Source organism: Mustela erminea, chromosome 19 (assembly GCF_009829155.1).
Source record: "Mustela erminea isolate mMusErm1 chromosome 19, mMusErm1.Pri, whole genome shotgun sequence".
Taxonomy (NCBI): Eukaryota; Metazoa; Chordata; class Mammalia; order Carnivora; family Mustelidae; genus Mustela; species Mustela erminea.
This window is the reverse complement of record NC_045632.1, coordinates 28,011,018-28,029,935: the sequence shown is the minus strand read 5'-3', so window position 1 is coordinate 28,029,935 and position 18,918 is coordinate 28,011,018. Positions and strand designations below refer to the sequence as shown.

Genomic DNA, 18,918 nt, shown 5'->3' with positions numbered 1-18,918 from the left:
CTCTTTCTCTCCTGAACGGATAAATAGATAAAAAAGTGATACTAAAAAATAAAAATCCCTTTCAGAGTCCTCCCCACCCTTCCTCTATTTATTTATTTATTTTAAAGATTTTTATTTATTTGACAGAGAGATAGACAGTGAGAGAGGGAATACAAGCAGGGGGAGTGGGAGAGGGAGAAGCAACTCCCCGCAGAGCAGGGAGCCCAACATGGGGCTCGATCCCAGACCCCAGGATCACGACCGGAGCTGAAGGCAGACACCTAACGACTGAGCCACCCAGGCGCCCCACTCTGCCCTTATTTTTAATTGAAATGGCTTATCCTGGTATATTGTTCTAGAACTTTCTTTCAAGTAAAATGTCACGGAGGATTATTGATCCTCATCGGTTTTGACCACCATGTAGGATTCCAAAGTCTGTAAACCAGTTTTGAAGGTAATCTCACGTAGTTGAGTCTGTCTTTCACATTCAGCAGTGGAGTTCCAAGTAACTAAGGAGGTAAATCAACACGGCACTACAGGACTCCTGCTTTGGATCTACCTCTGTAGTTTTGGTAAAAGCAGTTTTCCTTGAACTGTATCTGAATTGATTTTTATATGTATGAACCTTGACAGGGCCTCTCTCTTGCCTGCATTAAGGATGAGATTTGTGTCAGATTAGATTAATAATTCAAAATTGAAAAATGCCTTCCTCGACTGCGGAAGCACTTGGAAGTATAGAATTCAGGAGTGACTGTTAATGGGGGTTAGTCTTTCTCAGGTAACGTTTCCTGACAATGAGACTCCGAATACTTGCACTGGTAGGCGATCTTCTGAAGGAGGGATTTTCTTAGCTCTGGCATGAAGGAAGCCTAAAGGCAGAGATGGATGAGAATGGCCTGCATCTGTTGAAGGCTTCTCCTGCATCAGACACCGTTCTAAGGGCTTTACCTACTTTAACTCATTGAATCCTCATAACAGCACTTCTAGGGAGGTTCCGATAGCCCCATTTCACAGGTGGGGAAACTGAGGCATAGCAGTGTTAAGTAAGTCGTTCAAGCTTCCCGGTTAGTAGGTGACAGCACTGAGATTCATACCCAGGCAGCTGCAATTTCAACATCAGGCTGCTTTTCCTGGATGGCCACATACCAGCTTCTGGGGTGCATCCCCAACCCTGTCTGATTTACTTAGAGTGGTGGTGAGCAGTTTCCAGACCACTTTGAAAAAGATTCTGAATAAACTGTGAGAGAAAGCCAACAAGAACACAGCCTAGCAAGGGGTAGAGAAAGCAGGCAGCTTGAGGAATGGCCTCGGGAGCCAACGGCTAGTGTTTGTCGGAGACAGTACACAAAGATGAAGTCTGTGTGGGGGAGGGAAGCATTCTTGGGGAGCTCAGGGTGCTCAGGCAATAGGGGAGGCCTGGATTCAGGCAAAAGCTTTGCCTCTTAAGAGTCTGGAGCCACGTCTTTGCTGTGTCAGGGAATTGGTTGTGGCCAACAACCCAAATGAAAATTGTACAGGAGACAAGCAAAGGGATCGACGTTTGCTGGCAGCTTGCTGAATAGTTGTGGTTTGAGCGTGTTCCGTGGCCGCTTTGCCATGCAGCGTGATGCCTCTGGTGAGAAAGGAACTAATTGCTGCCTGCCGAGGTGGTTCTCTCCCTGGCAGGACACTCCTTGTGGACAGACACACTGGTGTCTGGATGCTGGAGAGCTGCAGTAAAAATGCCTGATTTAGGGTACAGAGTGCCTCGAATTCCCCCCTTTCTTCTGTTAAATCACAGCAAAGGGGACTACTTTAGATGGCTAATAGATTACCCAGCATCTGTGCGCTATTTTGCATGCCTTCAGCAAGGGAAAATGGCTGGCTCACAGGGGCTGTAGAGTGTTCAGGAGTAAAGTGAGCAGACCTCATTGCCTCATTTTTTACCCGTAGCCAGTGAAGACCTTCAGAGGTAAGCGCTGCTTCTTCAAATGGTGTACACGGCTGCTAGAATTATCTCCTCTTTAAAATAAACACCTTCGGGGCACCTGGGTGGCTCAGTAGATTAAAGCCTCTGCCTTCGGCTCAGGTCGTGACCTCAGGGTCCTGGGATCGAGCCTTGGGCTCTTTGCTCCGCGGGGAGCCTGCTTCCCCGTGCCCCTCTCTCTACCTGCCTCTCTGCCTACTTGTGATCTCTGTCAAATAAATAAATAAAATCTTTTTAATAAATAAATAAATAAATAAAATAAACACCTTCGTGTATGGGCTTCTATCAGTCTGTCTTGACAAAGATCAATGGCTCCACATAGTACTTTTTGTCATAACAGGCAAGAGGAACTGAATGGGAGAGAACAGAAAAACTCCAGAAACTCGCCATAATTTTAAAATGAGAACAGATTATTGAGCGTGTTTCTATCCCTGTGTAGACACGGCCCTTCTTTGGGTGCATACGCATTGTGCCAGGCGACCTGGTGTTTATTTCTTGGCTTTTGGGGACGCATTTAGAGGGAAACTCAGTTTGCACAAACTATTATGTTTTCATGCATCCAATAGCGTTGAAGAATTACCGCGGAATGTGGTTGATTATTCAAAAAGGCACGAAGAGAACCACGAGCGGCCCCAGTCCACTCAGTTCGGTAAGAGTCTTGCTGAGATCCTCCTGTTTTCCTCATCTATTCTTCATAGAGCTGTTGCCATTCATTTTCACTTTTGTAAAAAACCCTGAAAACCTTCAGTGATTGCTTTTGCCCTTGCAAGAGCATGAACACGTCAATATTTTTCAGGTGATGCCGGTGGCAGGGACACTCAGAAAGAACGGCTTTTCCAGCACTTTTATCAAATGATTCAGAAAGAACGTGATCGAGAGAGGCCTTCAGATTGTGTTATTGTTTCTATCAACAACGAGCAAAGGTATATTTTATTTCTTTCTAGCCTGTCGAATGAGAATGTGTACAAATGGAATAATTAAGTATTCAACCTTACGTACATAAGTCACTAAAAGAGAATGGAAAGACTCAGGAAATGCTGTTAGAACACGGCTCTAGGGGGCGCCTGGGTGGCTCAGTGGGTTGGGCGACTGCCTTCAGCTCAGGTCGTGGTCCTGGAGTCCTGGGATCAAGTCTTGCATTGGGCTCCCAGCTCCATGGGGAATCTCCTCCCTCTGACCTTCTCCCCTCTCATGCTCTCTCTCTCAAATGAATAAATAAAATCTTAAAAAAAAAAAAAAAGAACACTGCTCTAGGAATTACAAGAATGTGCTGTTGGGTTTACCATCCTGTGGCTGTGGCTGGGGAGGTTTCTGATGATAACTTTTTTTTTTTTTTTATGATAACTCTCTTACTCAGTTTTCTGTATTGCTCGAGTTTTCTACAATGAGTATCCATTGATTTCGTAATCAGGGAAAAAAAAAACACAAGGCTATTTTCAGACTGGATTCTGTGTGCTGGGCACTGTCCTAGGCTCTGGGAGTACTTGAGTGAACGTAACAGACACACCTTTACCTTGGGGTGCTGACAGTCTAGTTTAGGACCCACAAGTTGGCCTCCCTGATAATTTCAGAGATGGGTTCCTCTCCTTTCTTAACTGCTCATTGAATTCCTTTCAGCCTTTGTCCTTGCTATTTTTGCTTCGATGTGGAATGCCCGTTCCTTCTTCTCCATCTGTAACTCGTGCAGGCTAACACTTGTAACTTGTATAGGCTACTTAACACCTGCAACTCATCCACGCCACTTTTGGCCTGTTTTGGCCTGGTCTCCTGCCCTCTTGACTGTCTCCAGCTTGTCCTTTGGGTCCGCATAGTGCCCTGATCTTGTACACCATTGCTGTCACTTGAAGGCGGACAGGAGAATTAATGTGGGATGATAATTGTCTCTGGATTCTGTCGGGTTTCGTAGTACTTGGCGAAGACCGTGTCGACAAACGGTTGGTGGGAGGCATGCGCACTTACTCCAGGCGAGGTGCGGAGTGAGGGATCCTGCAGACTTCAGACATGAGAACTAATCATTCCTGAACAGGAGACCAGGCACGCACAAAACATAACTCAGCATGAAGGCAGCACTGGTGTTCTCACTCTGTGTGAAAATCGACAATCTTGAAATGACTTCAGAATTCTTATTCTGTGATACCTGCTTTACAGAAACCTAATGTATTTGTAGGTAGCATCTTTAATGTTAGAGTTTGTGAAAGCAAAATTATAGCTTCATCTCATTTGGAGGGTATTTGGGTTGGATCTTGGGAGAAAACGGCCTGGAAGAAATGAGGTCAGTCACAGCATGGGGAGGGTGGAGAGGCCAATTCCTTTTACATTAGAAAATTATGGGATTTCCCTTTAATAATTGAAAGACAAGCAGACATGCCCTGGATTAATTTGATCATGTGGTAATTTAAACCAGTTTTGAACCAGAGGCAGTAAAGACTCAGCATGCATAGTGGCTTGGTTTTCCCTCAACATTTAGCAACTTTGCTATAGTCATTTGCATCAACCAGGGAAGCTGCATTAATCTTTGACTAAATTGGCTTTCTTAGAACAGATCACATCAGATCTGTAGCACCTTGTAGCTCTTTAAGAGCGGTGATGGGTTCCAGTGGCCATTTGACTCCCGCACCCTGATGCCCTTGCCAGTCTCCCACTCCAAAGTCAGGCTGGCTGGTGTGGACTGGAGCACAGTGCTGTGTGGTGGAGAGGAGTCCTTGAGATTGCTCTTCTGCTCCCCCACCATCTGGGGTGGTATTCGGAAACCGCTCCTCTGCCCGGCGTTCCGCAGTTCTGGCGTTTAGCCACGGATTAGGACCCTCGGCGGGTGCAGCTTAGGAACTCCTCGGCCGAGGGCATCCTGCGTCTGCCAGAGTCTGTGAACTGGGCCTTGCTGCCTGCTCTGTTGTCACTTTGATGTCGGAAGAGATTTGTAGTGATACATTGGTTGGCTAATTCATTCCTTTATACTCCTAAACAGTAATTAGTTTTCACATCATGTCCTCCAATGTGAATTATTATTGTGATAGGTTTTTTTTTTAATTATTGTGATAGTTTTGACTCATGGGCTGTTACTCTGTAAATACGAACCATGTCTTGTTTTTCTTGTTTTCCTCTTGAATTTGTTTTCTGAAATCATCATTTATGTTCCTAAATTGCCTAGAAAGCATTTTTCCGGACATTATTTTAATTTTTAATACGCAGAACATGGCGCTTAATGTGTACCTGTTATGTGTGCTAAGGTCAGCGAGGAACATACAGATAATTAAGTCACAGTTCCTCTTTTGTACCACAGGCAGCCTGATAAGGTAAAACACGCGCATAACTAACAAGTGGAAGATGCGATATGCTGAGTCGTTCCTGCTCTAAGCAGAGGATATGTAAGAGGAAGAGCAGACTACCGTTGTAGGGTCCAAGGAGGTAAATCAGGGAGGTTTCAGGGAATCCATGTCATTTGAGATTTTAAGTTTCTGTGCAGGTTTCTAAGTAAGCATTGGGCAGGAAGGGAAGCAGAAACCCAAAGGAGAGTTCTGGGATCGATTCTCTAGGACTTGAAGACCCAAGGCTGAGAAAATGGGAGATGAGAGGACTTTGGGGTTTGATCCAAGGTTGGTTATGGGATGGTTGGTGTTGACTGAGATGGTTAACTCTAGAATCACCTGTTTACTCTTTTTTGCATGTTTGTTTGGCTATACATTTACTTACTTACTTACTTAAGTAAACTCTACCCCCCAATGTGGGGCTTAAACTCAAAACCCCGTAATCAAGAGTCGCACACTCTGCTGTCTGAGCCAGCCAGGCGTCCCTCACCAATTCACTTGTTAGCAAGGAATTGTCACAGTTGCAGACAAATACTGGTCTGTCCCCGGAACTAATTGTAGATGAGCATTCTCTTATTTTCTTTGAAGATACTAGTCTTAACTGTTCTTTCAAACAATCTTAAATTTTGTTTCATGGTCTTTAAATTGAAATGATTTCATCAAATAACATTTGAATGAGTCCATCTTGAAAAATGCTGGCCCCGTTTATCTTACTTACCCACTGTATCATGCCACACAAAAACACGGCTCTCACCTGCTCTGCTTCTTTTATAAAATTCTGTATACGGTCAACCGTATGAGGACACCACATTTTCAGAAAAATAAGTTTTCCTTTGGTTAGAGTTGTCTCCAGTTCTCTTACTGATTCCATAAAGGGATAACGTACTACTGAAATTTTTTCTTACGATTTATTTATTTATTTATTTATTTGACAGAGAGATCACAAGTAGGCAGAGAGGCGGGGGGGGGGGGGGGAGAAGCAGGCTCCCCTGCTTCTTCAAGCAGGACTTGATCCCAGGACCCTGGGATCATGACTTGAGCTGAAGATAGAGGCTTTAACCCACTGAGCCAGCCAGGCGCCCCTCTAACTATATATTTTCAGTATGTCTAAGAATGAAAACAAGTTGCAGGGCCTGCATGATTTTTGAAAAAATACAGCATCTTCCACTTCATTTACACAAGTACAGTAATGATATAATATCTCCGCCTTACTTAAACTTGTCATCAAAATACCTGTGGAACAACCGCTTGGTGAGGTAGGGTTTTGGTTTTTTTTTCCCCTCTCGTTTGGTTGACAATAACCTTACCTTTTTCTTGTGTGTGTGTGGTATGTGTGTATGTTTTTTTTTTTAAAGGGAATATGCAACAGGCATAGGTCATCGGTTACAGGATCACGGCCTTGTGGTGGAAATGATTCACCTCTCTTCCGAGTCAAGTCTTACAAGAGCGCTCCATGAAGTTAAGGATGATAGGTCGCCATTTTGCATTCTTGTTGAACAGTCTAATGTAAAACTTTCTTCTTGCACTGTAATTATACTTCATGAGTCTATAAAAAGTAAGTTTAGCTCAATCTAGAACTTTTTATTTAAAATGGATCCTGCTTTAAAAATATAATAGTTTTTCTTCGTATGCTGGTATACTTTGAAGGTTCATATTTGTCAGTAACTAACCTTGATCTAGTTGAGTAAATGGTGACTTGAATAGGTGTCACAAAATACTCTCCGGTGTATTAGGATAATTGATACTTAAATCATCTTTATTGCTTCTTACTTAAGAATCCAGAATATTTTGACCAAATCTCACCACCATCTTTTCTGCCCTCCGTGGTAAGTCTAAAATGTTCATGCAATCTTAGACTACCCTTCATGCCAGCTTTGCCTCTCTTGCGATACCTCAGACATTTCATTATTCTTAGGCTCGTGAGAGTGCACAGAAATGAGCCCTTCTCTACCCTAAAATACATAGCCTCAGGCAGATGCACACATCCTAGACCACCGTCCTGTTTGCCGCCTGGGCAGAGTTGCTGCTTCCAGAGAGGAGAGTCTGCCTTGTGGAGGGTCCTCAGCGTCCCCCTTGGAGTCAGAACCAGACGAACCTGGGTTCTGTAGTCCTCTTGGCTCTGTGGAAGCTTTTGGTGCTGTTCTCTGAAGTCCACACTTCCTGAGTTCCTCATGCGCACCAGGCACTGCATGAGATGCAGGCCAGCTCTGCTTCCTTCCTCCGCTCAGGTAGGCAGCAGTCAGGCTGCTTCTCCAACAGGCGCATTATCAGCTTGAGTCGCCCTGGCGGTGTTGGATTTTCACCCTGAGTTGGGAGACCTTTCCCCTGGGCAGATACATAGTGGAGCACTAGTAGTTGAATTCATATCCTGCATGTGGCTCCTGGGACCTTCACAGAAGTCCGTGTCAGACTGATGTCCTAGAAACCAGCTATATTGTTGGGTCTGGAAAAAACAGTAGTGAGTATTGGCTTCCCAATAATCTGGGGGATGCCAGGACATCTTCTGGCCATTCCATTTGCTTTGCTTCTGTATAGTGACCTATACCCACCTAGCCAGCTCTGGTTTAGCACTGTTCCCAAGAGCGTGAAACAACGGTTTTTCTCAACATAGAAAATGTTTAATTTATTTTAAACAAATAATAAGACTAAACCAAAGTGTAAAAGAAAAGGCATACTCTCAGAAATTACAAACCCCACCTTCCTGGGGATGGGGGTGGGGGAGTTTAATTGAACAGGTTGTGCCGAGGACTAATCACATCTGTTTACATTCATGCAAGATCGCTGAGGAAATAACCACTAAAGTAAGTAGGCCTCTCTTTGACGTGCATTATTTCTGGCAGTGGTGTTTTATACCTTGCACGCAGCCATTATGCAGAAGCCCATGAAGCTGCTTCTGTGCGGAGACAAACATGTAAGAAGACAGTCAAACAGTGAAACTTCAGCACCTGTAGGCAAATATACATTCATATTTCTTCCTAAATGTAAGCCTCATAAACAGTTTAAGGTTTAACCAAATACCATCATTTCCGCTGTAGCTCCATAGTGCCCCTTGGATCCTAAATTTGTTCAGATGTGATACATGGAAGACAGGGTAGGGGCCTCTCATCTAAAATGAAACTTTTATGAAGTCTTATTCTCAGCAGGTAAACCCAGGAGAGATTAGGAGACACCTATGCATTGACTGTAGCCATTAAGTTATGTAAAAGCCATTCCTAGTGTCTAGAATTTATTTTATATGTAGTATTTAGGGCCTGGAGCACTCCTGACCTGACCTGGAAAGGCTTTTAACATGATTTAAGATCCCAGAGGCCTGAGCTAAAGACTGCAGAGCCACGCAGAAGATTGTGGGTTACTCCTCAGCCTACAGTGACAGAGTGTAGAAGTCCTGCACCACATGTCTGTGTGTCTGTCTGCCTTTTATCCACGTATTACATGTACAGAGTGAAGAGATTAACACTAAAAGGCATGTAGTGAAAACCAGTAGCCCCATGTCTCACCTGCTCGCTTCTTTGAAGGCTCTGTTCTCTGCTTCTTTGTTTCTTCTGTGAATCATTCTTGTCTCAGGTTATCCACTGGATTGCTGGAACCAAATCAAACGCCTTCACTTTTAGGGTTTTTTTTCTCTGCTTTAAACATGCCCAGTAGCCAGCAATGGGTAAAGTTGCATCCTGCCTTTTTTTTAGGCTAGATTTGTTTAGCATTAAGAATTCCCATTGATACACATGGCACCTATTTCCATTCTCTTTCTGTCTCTCAGTATAGCGTGAAGCTGTCCAACTGTGAAAAGCGGGTCTGTATGGAAAAGGTAAATCAAGCTGCACTTGTTATAATTTTGAAACAACGTAATGTTTGATTTTGAAATTGACAGGCACCTGCTTTGGAGGGTCCCAGGCCAGTTGGATCAGTAGACAGTCACATCTGTACTGAAAGCTGACACAGCTTAAACAACACGTAGTTGGATTAACTATGTTATTTTCTGATTTTAAAAGGAATCCAGGCGCCCATTTGATATAAAGCAGGCTCTTTCTCGTCCCTAGTACATCGTCATATGCCCCTGGAAGATGCCCTGGACCTGGTGGCTAAAGAATACAGGAGATTTTTCTCGAAACGGGAGCAGCAGGAACGTGCTGGAATTGCTTTGCAGGCTGGAGATCTGGCAGATGACTTCTTGGCCCGGGAGCAACTGACCAGCTACTCCGTCCCTTCGGGCATTCAGCACCTCCTCTTCCTGTTGAGTGAGGGCATGCATTTGTACAGGAATGAGTTGAATCTGCTCATCGACTACCTGAAGACCAGGAAAGGGTACCTGGAAGGTATTTGGCACTGTCTGTTTTCCCTCCCCATTTTAAACCCCAGGAAATCCTATTCAGCAAATCCATATGTGAAAGTAAAACTAAGAATTTCTTATTTAATCGAGAGACTGTACTTCTGTAATGTAAAGGTGTCTGATAGGAACATGTTCCACACAGGAATTACACAGTTTTTTAATGTGTAACCTTTATAGACTAAAATGCTTTTCTTTTTTAAGCTAAATTTCCTTTTGAATCAGATTTTTAATGTATAAATAGGATGACTTCTCTATATAGATGGACAGGTGGGAAATAGTTTCTGTTCCCTGTGGGTTTACTTTTGTGATTCAAAGGTTTCAGCTTGTTAATTGATAACATTTGTAGATTATTTTGAAGTGTATGGTAAACATAAAAAAGTAGTTCCTAATCTTGAAGATTGTAAAGAGCATTCCAGTTATGAGCCAAACTTGTTAAAATGGTGACTTTTCAGTTTATTTGTTTTGAGTTGAGTAGGTGAGAAGGAAATAATAATCACTTGTCCCTATGGGGAAACATAGCTGAACTTCTAGGGCCATGTTAAAGCTTTAAAGAAATCGTTCATCTTTTAAAATGTAGAATGGATTTTATTTAAGGTTTTATTTATCTATTTGAGACCAAGAGAGAGCACAGAGGGAGAGGGAGAAGCAGACTCCCCTCTGCACAGGGCTTGATCCTAAGACCCTGGGATCATGACCTGAGCTGAAGGCAGACCCTTCACCAACTGAGCCACCCAGGGGCCCCAGGCGCCCCAAAATGTATTTTATTTTTGTACATTTTTGTACCTTCTTCTCAGGGTTGTGTTGGGGGGTGCTCATAAACTTGAAACACATTTTTTCCCCCCTGAGTGCTTATGTCATTTATTAATTGATTAATTGATTAAGTATAATTGACATATTCTATTACTTTCAGGTATACAGCATAATGATTCGATACTTGTATATATCTTCTGATGATCACCGCAACAAGTCTAGTTAACATTCTGTTTCTCTTTGATCATAGAAACCTCTAAGTCAGAAACATTACGGTCTTCTTTGACTTCCTTGAGTTGTTCCTTTTGCAGCTTGAGCCTCTGCCGCAGACTTCTGGTGACCATTCATTTTCTTCATTTTTCCAGGCTTTGAGACACTTGAGTCTTCAGCTACCAGTGATCATTCCTCATTTCAAGGAAGGAGTACCTCTGTCGTGGGCAAGCCGCCTCCACTTCTTCCAACCCCCGGAAAGCCCTCCTTCTCGGGCCCTCATCCCCCACTTCCTGCCAAGTCCCCATTGTTAGGGGACAGACCGGGAGGGGGTCTCCTTCCACCACCAGGTCAGTGCCTCCCTCCAGGAGGAAGAGCTCACAGTGGTTCTGCTGCCTCTACGCGCATGGCTCTGAGAGAGCAGACAGTTGAGAACAGTTGCAGTGTCTTTTGGCATAGTCACAGCGAATGCTAAGATTTCAGAAGACCAGAAGAGACATCTGGGGTTTCAGTGGGTGCCATTTCTCTTGAGTGAATGGCTTAAGTTTTAACATGGGGGACGTGTAGAGGAGCTTTCTTATCAAGGTTGGTGGCCACATTGAGGATGGCTTAAACAGAGTTCTCTTAATATGCACTCTGAATTCCATAGTGTTTTCCAGGCTTCTCTGAGTAGTTGGCATAAATAGTATCTGACATCTGCCTAAAATGAGGTTGTATTACTGTGGACTCCTTCCATTGTAAGTGACAGGGACCTAACTCAGCTTAAAACAAGGAGACCTGACTGGCTTACATAACTGAAAATGCCCAGGGTTGACTCCCTTCCAGCCAGACTGGATCCTGCCGCTCAAGCCTGTTACCAGACATCCATCTCTTCTCTCTGGGAGGAGACTTGGGTGCGGCGCTAACCACTTGGGAGACCAAGTTCCGGTCAAGCCCAGTGTCCATTATGCCTCTGGTTCTTGGGGTGGCTGGTATCTGAGCCTTTCCTGCCTCTTGATGGTAAAGAGGTTTTTTGTTTTGTTAACATTTACTTATTTAATTATTGAGAGAGAGTGAGATTGAGCATGTGCGAGCAGGGAGTGGAGTAGAGGGGAAGGGAGAGAAGCAGACTCCCCACTGAGTGGGGAGCCTGACACAGGGCTTGACCCCACAACCCCGAGATCATGACCTGAGCCGAAATCAAGAGTTGGCCACTTAACTGACTGAGCGCCCCCAGACGCCCCAAGGTCAAAAAGTTTTAACTCCTCTGTAGGCACCCGGAATGCAGTCCCACTCCTTCTGTTCTCATCTTCCAAATATTCGTTGGTATACTCTGTCCCCTCTCCTGTGTTCCTTGTGTATTAACAGTGGGAGCAGAGAAGAAGCTGGATGAGAGCATGTTTTCAGTCTGCCATGTTAAAGACAAAAGTTGGCAGTGAAGTCTTGATAGAAAGGCAGATTTTCTCCTGGGCCTCAAATAAAACTTGGACCCTGGATGCATTTGTGTCTAAGAGTCAAATATTGCTTTGGTCTTTCATGTGAGCAGGGATCATTTTACCCAAAAGCCTTACGAGCATAATATTTCCACCTTGGCTATTATCATGGATCAAAATAGAGAGAATGGGTCCTTTTGCTTTGGTCGCTGTACATGTGTATGTCTTATTAGCGAAGTCAGTGTCTGTTGAAGATCCACCCTAGGGGTGAACGTTTCTGAGCCCCCTCCCTTTCTGACCTGGTGACCTTTAGGATGATTGGGAGTGTAGTTCCAAGTCTTCTCTGTTCCTGTCACAACTGGGGCTCTCCTGCTATGCCTTGTGCTTGTTCCTTTCCTTCTGCTGCACTCAACCACGCTCCCCTGTGCCTCAGCCCAGTCCCTTGGTCCACCCTGGACATTCTTAACACCTGGTTCCTGTGAGAAGACAGTGAGTTAAGAAAAGAAAGGCTCAGGGGGAGCTTTTTTTGCTCTGAGTTGCTTCTCATCCTTGCTGAAGGTTTTTAAAAAAATGCAGACCTCAGATAGGGCTAGGTGCCTGCCTCAGGGCCTTGGCATCAACTGTGGGAATAAATGCCCTGTTCAACTGGGTGAGGACGGCAGGGCAGATCGACTGCCTGAGAGAGAGTGACAGGTTGCTAGGCCATGTGGGAGACCCCCAGGACCATGTCCAGGCCGATGTTCTGGGGGGACGGATGTTAGATTCTTGGGAACAGTATGCTTCAGGTATGTTACGTATCTGCTTTTATGACCTGTCCGGGAAAATGTTTGATGGCTGAGAGAATACATTCCGAGTGTCAAAGAGAACATTTGGAACAAATCCCACTTGTGGAAAGGTGAGGGTGGAGAACCAGGATGTCAAGACACACACGCACGCACACGTGGACTAGATGAAGGGTTCGCAAACTTTTTAAGAGCCAAATAGTAAATACGTTATCTTTAGTGTTTATAGGCCAAGAAGCAAAGTTAAGGGTATTGTGTACGTACTTCTATAATCACTGAAAGCATAATTATTTAAAAATGAGAAAACTGTCTCAGCTCATAGGTCGTACCAAAACAGACAGCAGGCTGATTTTGGCCCCCAGACTCTAGTTTGTGAGGCCCTGGATAAGCACTGAGGCCTAGTCTGGGCCCAGAGAGGGCTTGGTAGAGCTCGGAGGAGTTGAGATTTATGTGTGTGGCAGGTGCTCCTGCTCAGCCCTTCTCTAAAGATTAAGGAAAAGTCCCTTTGTGGGAGCAGCAGAAGTCACCTTCATCATATATCTTCTGGTTTATGTTTTGTTTTTTCATTCTCTGCAGGACTGGGCAATCCCAAAGGTCTGTTTGCCCCTCCCCTGCTCCCAGCAGCCCCCTCCAAGAGACCTGCTCCTTTGGGATGCCCCCGCCCCAAGCGTGCCAAGCGTCCGCTGCTTGGGGAGAAACCAGGCCTTCTAGTACCACCTCCAGGTGAGTAGCCAGCGAGCTGGGAGTGACATTCTAGGCTCATGCTGTCCACTGGCGCTTTCTGCGACAGAGATGTTCTGCAGCTGTGTGGCTGGATGTGACAGCTGTGGGCCGCATGTGGCTGTTGAAACATGGCTGGTAAGACTGAGGAACTGAATTTTCAGTTGTGTTTAAGTATAATTAATTTGAGTGAGTATCATCACATAGTAATTATAGAGTAGTCACATGTGGCTAGGGGCTGCCTAAGTGGTCAGTGTGGTTCTAGGCTACTGGATGTGACAAGAGGCTATAGCAGTAGGTAAGAAAGTGTGTTATGTTTTTACAGTGTAGAAACCTACTATTTTCCTAGTCTTCCCCCCGCCCCTTTTAAAGCTGCAGATGTACTTGAAAAGGAAAATACATTTCTAACAAATGGACATTATTGTCAGTCGCTGTAAAATAGAAGGTAACCCTAATAAGGAGACCACAGAAGAGTATTGCCGCTAGAAACTACTGCCAGTCTCAGTCTCTGAGCGTAGGGCTTTTCTAGCTTCTGGTTAAGAAAGGAGATTACTGAGGGTCTGGGAGGTGTTAATGGGAAACCAGCACTACTAGAAAAAGAAACTCCTTGACCGTGACTCTCCAGGAGGATTGCAAGAAGTTGGCAAAGGGAGCATATTCTCACGAGGTTGAATGTCATGTAATCATGTGCACGCGTATCGCTGACGTCACTCGGAGGGGTGCACTTTGTTTCTGCTTGGCTCGGGGAGATGCACTGCCTCCCTGCTGCCTGGCAGGTAGACCGGGACCCGACCTGTCATAACTTAAGGTAGTGATTGATTGATATGCAGCTGTGGCTCCGAGTCTGCGCAGGAAGACAGGCTTTTCCTCTCTTCTTTCTAAGTGCAGGCCTGGCCAGCTCTTCTCTGGTGCTCCCTTTCCTCCTGTATGGCTGGGGGAGATGAGGCCAGAGGCCCCGAAGCTGCCCTCAACCCCACCAGGGCACAAAGGTGGTGGTGAGAGCTGCGATGCTGCGGTGGAAGGCAGCCAAGCAGGCATTTTGCTGACTTCATCTCTAGTCATTCAGGCTTTCTGAGCCTAAGTAAAGGCGCTGCCCAGAGTTATTCTTGGTTCATTGTTAGGTTTGAGTTCTCTTTTGAGATTTGATGCCTAAACCCCAGCTCTTAGGAAAGTGAGCTTTTGTCCCTCTCTGCTTTTCATGCAGGACACATTTTTCATGATAATTACTGCTGTTTTAAAGTCTCAGTCCTCGGGGACCTGGCTGGTTCTGTTAGTTGATCTCGAGGTTGTGAGTTCAAGCCCTACATTAGAGGTAGAGTTTACTCTAAAAAAATAAGTGAAGTCTCATCTTCTGTGTTTTAGTCAAATCTGGTTTTGCAAGATGTACATGCTGTGGTTGTGGTATAATGGATGTGTGTTTATAAAATGGTGACAAGACAGGGAACATGCATAGGTTCATGATCCCTATCCTCCTGGGAACCTAGACAGTCTCTTTCATTCTGAAGATCCTCTTCTGATAGACCTCATTTTGGGGAAATTTTGAGAATTTTCCTTACCTAAAATGGCCCTCTGTGCCCCAGATTCCAGGACTAATAGAGAAAACATTTTTAAAATATATTTTTTAAGATATTTATTTAGGGACGCCTGGGTGGCTCAGTTGGTTGGACAACTGCCTTCGGCTCAGGTCATGATCCTGGAGTCCCGGGATCGAGTCCTGCATCGGGCTCCCAGCTCCACGGGGAGTCTGCTTCTCTCTCTGACCTTCTTGCTCATGCTCTCTCTCAGTGTCTCTCTCTCAAATAAATAAATAAAATCTTAAAAAAATAATAAATAAAGATATTTATTTATTTATTTATTTGACACAGAGAGAGAGAGATCACAAGTAGGCAGAGAGGAGGAAGCAGGCTCCCCACTGAGCAGAGAGCCCGATGTGGTGCTTGATCCCAGGACCCTGAGACCACGACCCAAGCCAGAGGCTCAACCCACTGAGCCAAGGCAGAGGCTCAACCCACTGAGCCACCCAGGCACCCCCGAGAAAACATTTTTAAAAAACAAGAGTGAAAACATGGAGGCTGCCTATACAAGGCATAAGGGTAGTAGTTACCACGCACTGAGTTCTTGTCCTGCGGCAGGCATTGAGGTAATCTTATTTAGTCTTCAAACAACCCTGCGAGGTACATAGTGAGATCATCTCCCTTTTCCACATGAGTCACTAAGGCTCAGGGGGTGAGGAGCCTGGCCAGGGTCACATAGTGGTACTGGTGGGGCAGACACTGCACAGCAGCCATGGGACTCTCTGCTCAGTGCTCTTACCCACCACACAGTCCAGAAAGTTGTCAAGTTTTGCTTGGGTCCAAGTTTTGCCACATCCTTCCCTTCACAGTGGAAGGACTGCAGAAATTTTGAGGGAAGGAATGGTTGTAGTTTGTCCCAGGGCTTCTGGGAAACCAAGAGCTGGCTTTGGAAGAAGTCGGGTATTAGCATGTCTGGAGAGGGAGAGGCACCAGGATCTCCTGTGGATAAAGAGGGACCTTTGGGTGAAGTGTTTCTAACTCAGCGAAGGTGGTGTTGGGGGCAGGTGTCCCCTAGTGCTTTGTAAGGCAAGGTCTAGCACCAGCCACCAGGATTAAGTGAGATAATATGCATGAAAAGCTTATAAGATGCCCCAAGCGTGGCACAGATGTCCGCCTGCCGAGGTCGCAGCTAGGTGGGTGTGCTTCTGCCTGCAGAGGTGGGCGCGGCTGGAGGGCTGTGGGCCAGCTGGGCCTGTGCAGACGAGGCAGGACACGTCACTGATGCTGCTGGTTCCTCCTCTTTGCAGCTCTTCAGTCAGTGCTGCACAAGCAGACGGCGCAGCACCCATCTCTGCTGAAATAAAGCTCCCGGAGCCAGGAGAACAGAGTGGCTGCTGCCCAGATGGCGGCTTCACCCTCCTTCCAGGACCGAGGCCCCTGTCTGATCCCACGGGTCTGGTGTCTGGGCCGTGGGTGTGAATGTGCTTCCCTTCTGCCCAGTAACGTGGCCCCGTGGAAACATGTTTTCTGTTTGGAGTGTCTGTGCCAAGGTAGAGATGTGTGGAAGGTCATTGTTGCAGAAATTGAATCTTGACGTTGTTAATTATATACATACTAAAATAAAATAAAAACTTTTCGCTTTTACATACCGGTTGCCACTTTTTAAGGACTTGTTATTTTGGAATGAGTTCAGATTTAAGAAAATTCCCAGGGATAATAAAGGGGAGCTCCCTTTATCCAACTTGCCCTGGTGTTGACATCTTACAAAACCATGGTATCTTTATTAGGAAATTTGCATTAGTACAGGAATATTCACTATATTGTAGACTTAATTCGTTTTTTACCAGCTTTTCTGCTAATGTCATTTTTCTGTTTCAGGAAGGTGCCACATTACGTTTAGACTCTGACTTCATTATGTTCCACTGTTTTTATTATGAAACATTGAAGTATACAGAAGATTTGAATAACATATACAATGAACACTCATATATTCTGTATCAACACATTCCCCTTTTTAAAAATTTTTTGTCCATTTCTTTTTTTAAATTTAAATTTAATTAATCAACATATAATGTATTATTGGTTTCAGAGGTTAGAGGTCAGTGATTGATCAGTCTTAAGTAACACCCAGTGCTCATTCCATCAGGTGCCCTCCTCAGTGTCCATCACCCAGTTAGCCCATCTCCCCACCCACCGTCCCTCCAGCAACCCTCAGTTCATTTCCTGTGATTAAGAGTCTCTTAACGGTTTGTCTCCCTCTCTGATTTCCTTGATTTATTTTTTCCTCTCCTCCCCTGTGATCATGTTTTGTTTCTTAAATTCCACATATGAGTGAGATTATATGATGATTGTCATTCTCTGACTTACTTCGCTTAGCATAATACCCTCTAGTTCCATCCAGGTCATTGCAAATGGCAAGATTTCATTTTCCTTTTTATAGCTGAGTAATAGTCCATTATATATGCATACGTATACACCACATCTTTATCCATTGATCTGTCAGTGGACATCTGGGCTCTTTGCCATTGTGGACATTGCTGCTATAAACATTGGGGTGCAAGTGCCCCTTCAGTTAACTACATTTGTATCTTTGGGATAAATAACCAGTAGTGCGATTGCTGGGTCATAGGGTAGCTCTATTTTCAACTTTTTGAGGAACCTCCATACTGTTTTCCAGAGTGGCTGCGCATGCTTGCATTCCCACCAACAGTGTGGGAGGGTTCCCCCTTTTCCGCATCCTCGCCAGCATCTGTTGTTTCCTGACTTGTTAATTTTAGTCATTCTGACTGGTGTGGGGGGGTATTTCATTGTGGTTTTGATGTGTATTTCCCTGATGCTGAGCACTCTGCTGTTTCCTATGTTGTACATATGTCTCTGTAAATAAAATTTTTTTCTCTACTATGAAAGTAAGTTCCAGAGTCCATGACATCCTGCCTCTAAATACTTAAGCCCGTAGCATGCATTCCCTAAGAATGGGAACATTCTCCTGTATAATTATGATACTGTTATCACACCTTAAAAATGAATAATAATTGTGTGATATCAAATATCTGGTTCCCGGATTTGAATTTCCCCATTTTTCCCCAAAGAGCTTTTATGGCCTTTAAAAAAAAAAAAAAGTTTTATTTTTAAGTAATCCCTACACCCACTGTGAGGCTCAAACCCCAAGATCGAGAGTCTCACATTCTACCAGCTGAGCCCGCCACTGCCCCTTTTATGGCCTTTTTTCCTCCTCTTCGCCCGATGTGAGGCTTGAAGTCATGCTCCTGAGATCAAGATTCCTGTGCTCTACCTACTGAGCCAGCCAGACGTCCACATTTGGCTTTTTATGTGTGCTGAGTTTCTTTCCATCTAGAACAGTCTTCTTACACTTCCCCCCTCACCTCTCAGTGGTGCTGTGAGTCCAAACCGCTTGTCTTTTGTAGAATATCCTACATTCTGAATTTGTCTGATTTTCTTCCTGGTGTCACTGGCTTGTTCCTCTGTTCCTTATATTTTCTGGATACTGACAGTTTGGTCTAGAGGCTTGATTCAAGTCAAGCCCAGTTTCCCAGGGGGTGCTAATTCTTGTTGCATTTTGTCGTAAAGCACGTAAGAGTTGTCCTGCTGGGAATGCTGCTGCGCCTGGTCCCTCGGGTGACCCCAGAGCAGGTAGGTTTTTCCCTTGAGGCACTATACTTTGGTGTCAAGCAAATGGCCTGTTCCCCAACTTTTACCCTACTGTTTCAGTGTCCGTTGATGATTCTTGCCTGATTCAAGTATTATATTGTATCCTCCCTTTTCTTTTTTTTTTTTTTTTAAAGATTTTATCTATTTATTTGACAGACAGAGATCACAAGTAGGCAGAGAGGCAGGCAGAGAGAGAGAGAGAGAGAAGCAGGCTCCCCGCTGAGCAGAGAGCCGGATGCGGGTCTCGATCCCAGGATCCCAGGACCATGACCTGAGCTGAAGGC

The 18,918-nt window shown here is 44.8% G+C and overlaps 1 protein-coding gene across 2 annotated transcripts in view; it reads left to right on the top strand.

The window, feature by feature from the left end:
- The window catches only part of LOC116579626, an 89,476-nt gene extending 72,864 nt beyond the window's left edge, over positions 1 to 16,612 (top strand). The window contains exons 8-14 of one of the 2 annotated variants that reach the window (XM_032325183.1): positions 2,512 to 2,594; positions 2,742 to 2,868; positions 6,606 to 6,805; positions 9,270 to 9,563; positions 10,693 to 10,887; positions 13,308 to 13,454; positions 16,273 to 16,612. In XM_032325183.1, the coding sequence (XP_032181074.1) occupies positions 2,512 to 2,594; positions 2,742 to 2,868; positions 6,606 to 6,805; positions 9,270 to 9,563; positions 10,693 to 10,887; positions 13,308 to 13,454; positions 16,273 to 16,328 (1,102 nt within the window). In that variant the 3' untranslated portion in view covers positions 16,329 to 16,612. The remainder of the gene's footprint in view (positions 1 to 2,511; positions 2,595 to 2,741; positions 2,869 to 6,605; positions 6,806 to 9,269; positions 9,564 to 10,692; positions 10,888 to 13,307; positions 13,455 to 16,272) is intronic. The other variant, XM_032325184.1, reaches the window with a different exon arrangement.
- The last annotated feature ends 2,306 nt before the right edge of the window (positions 16,613 to 18,918 follow it).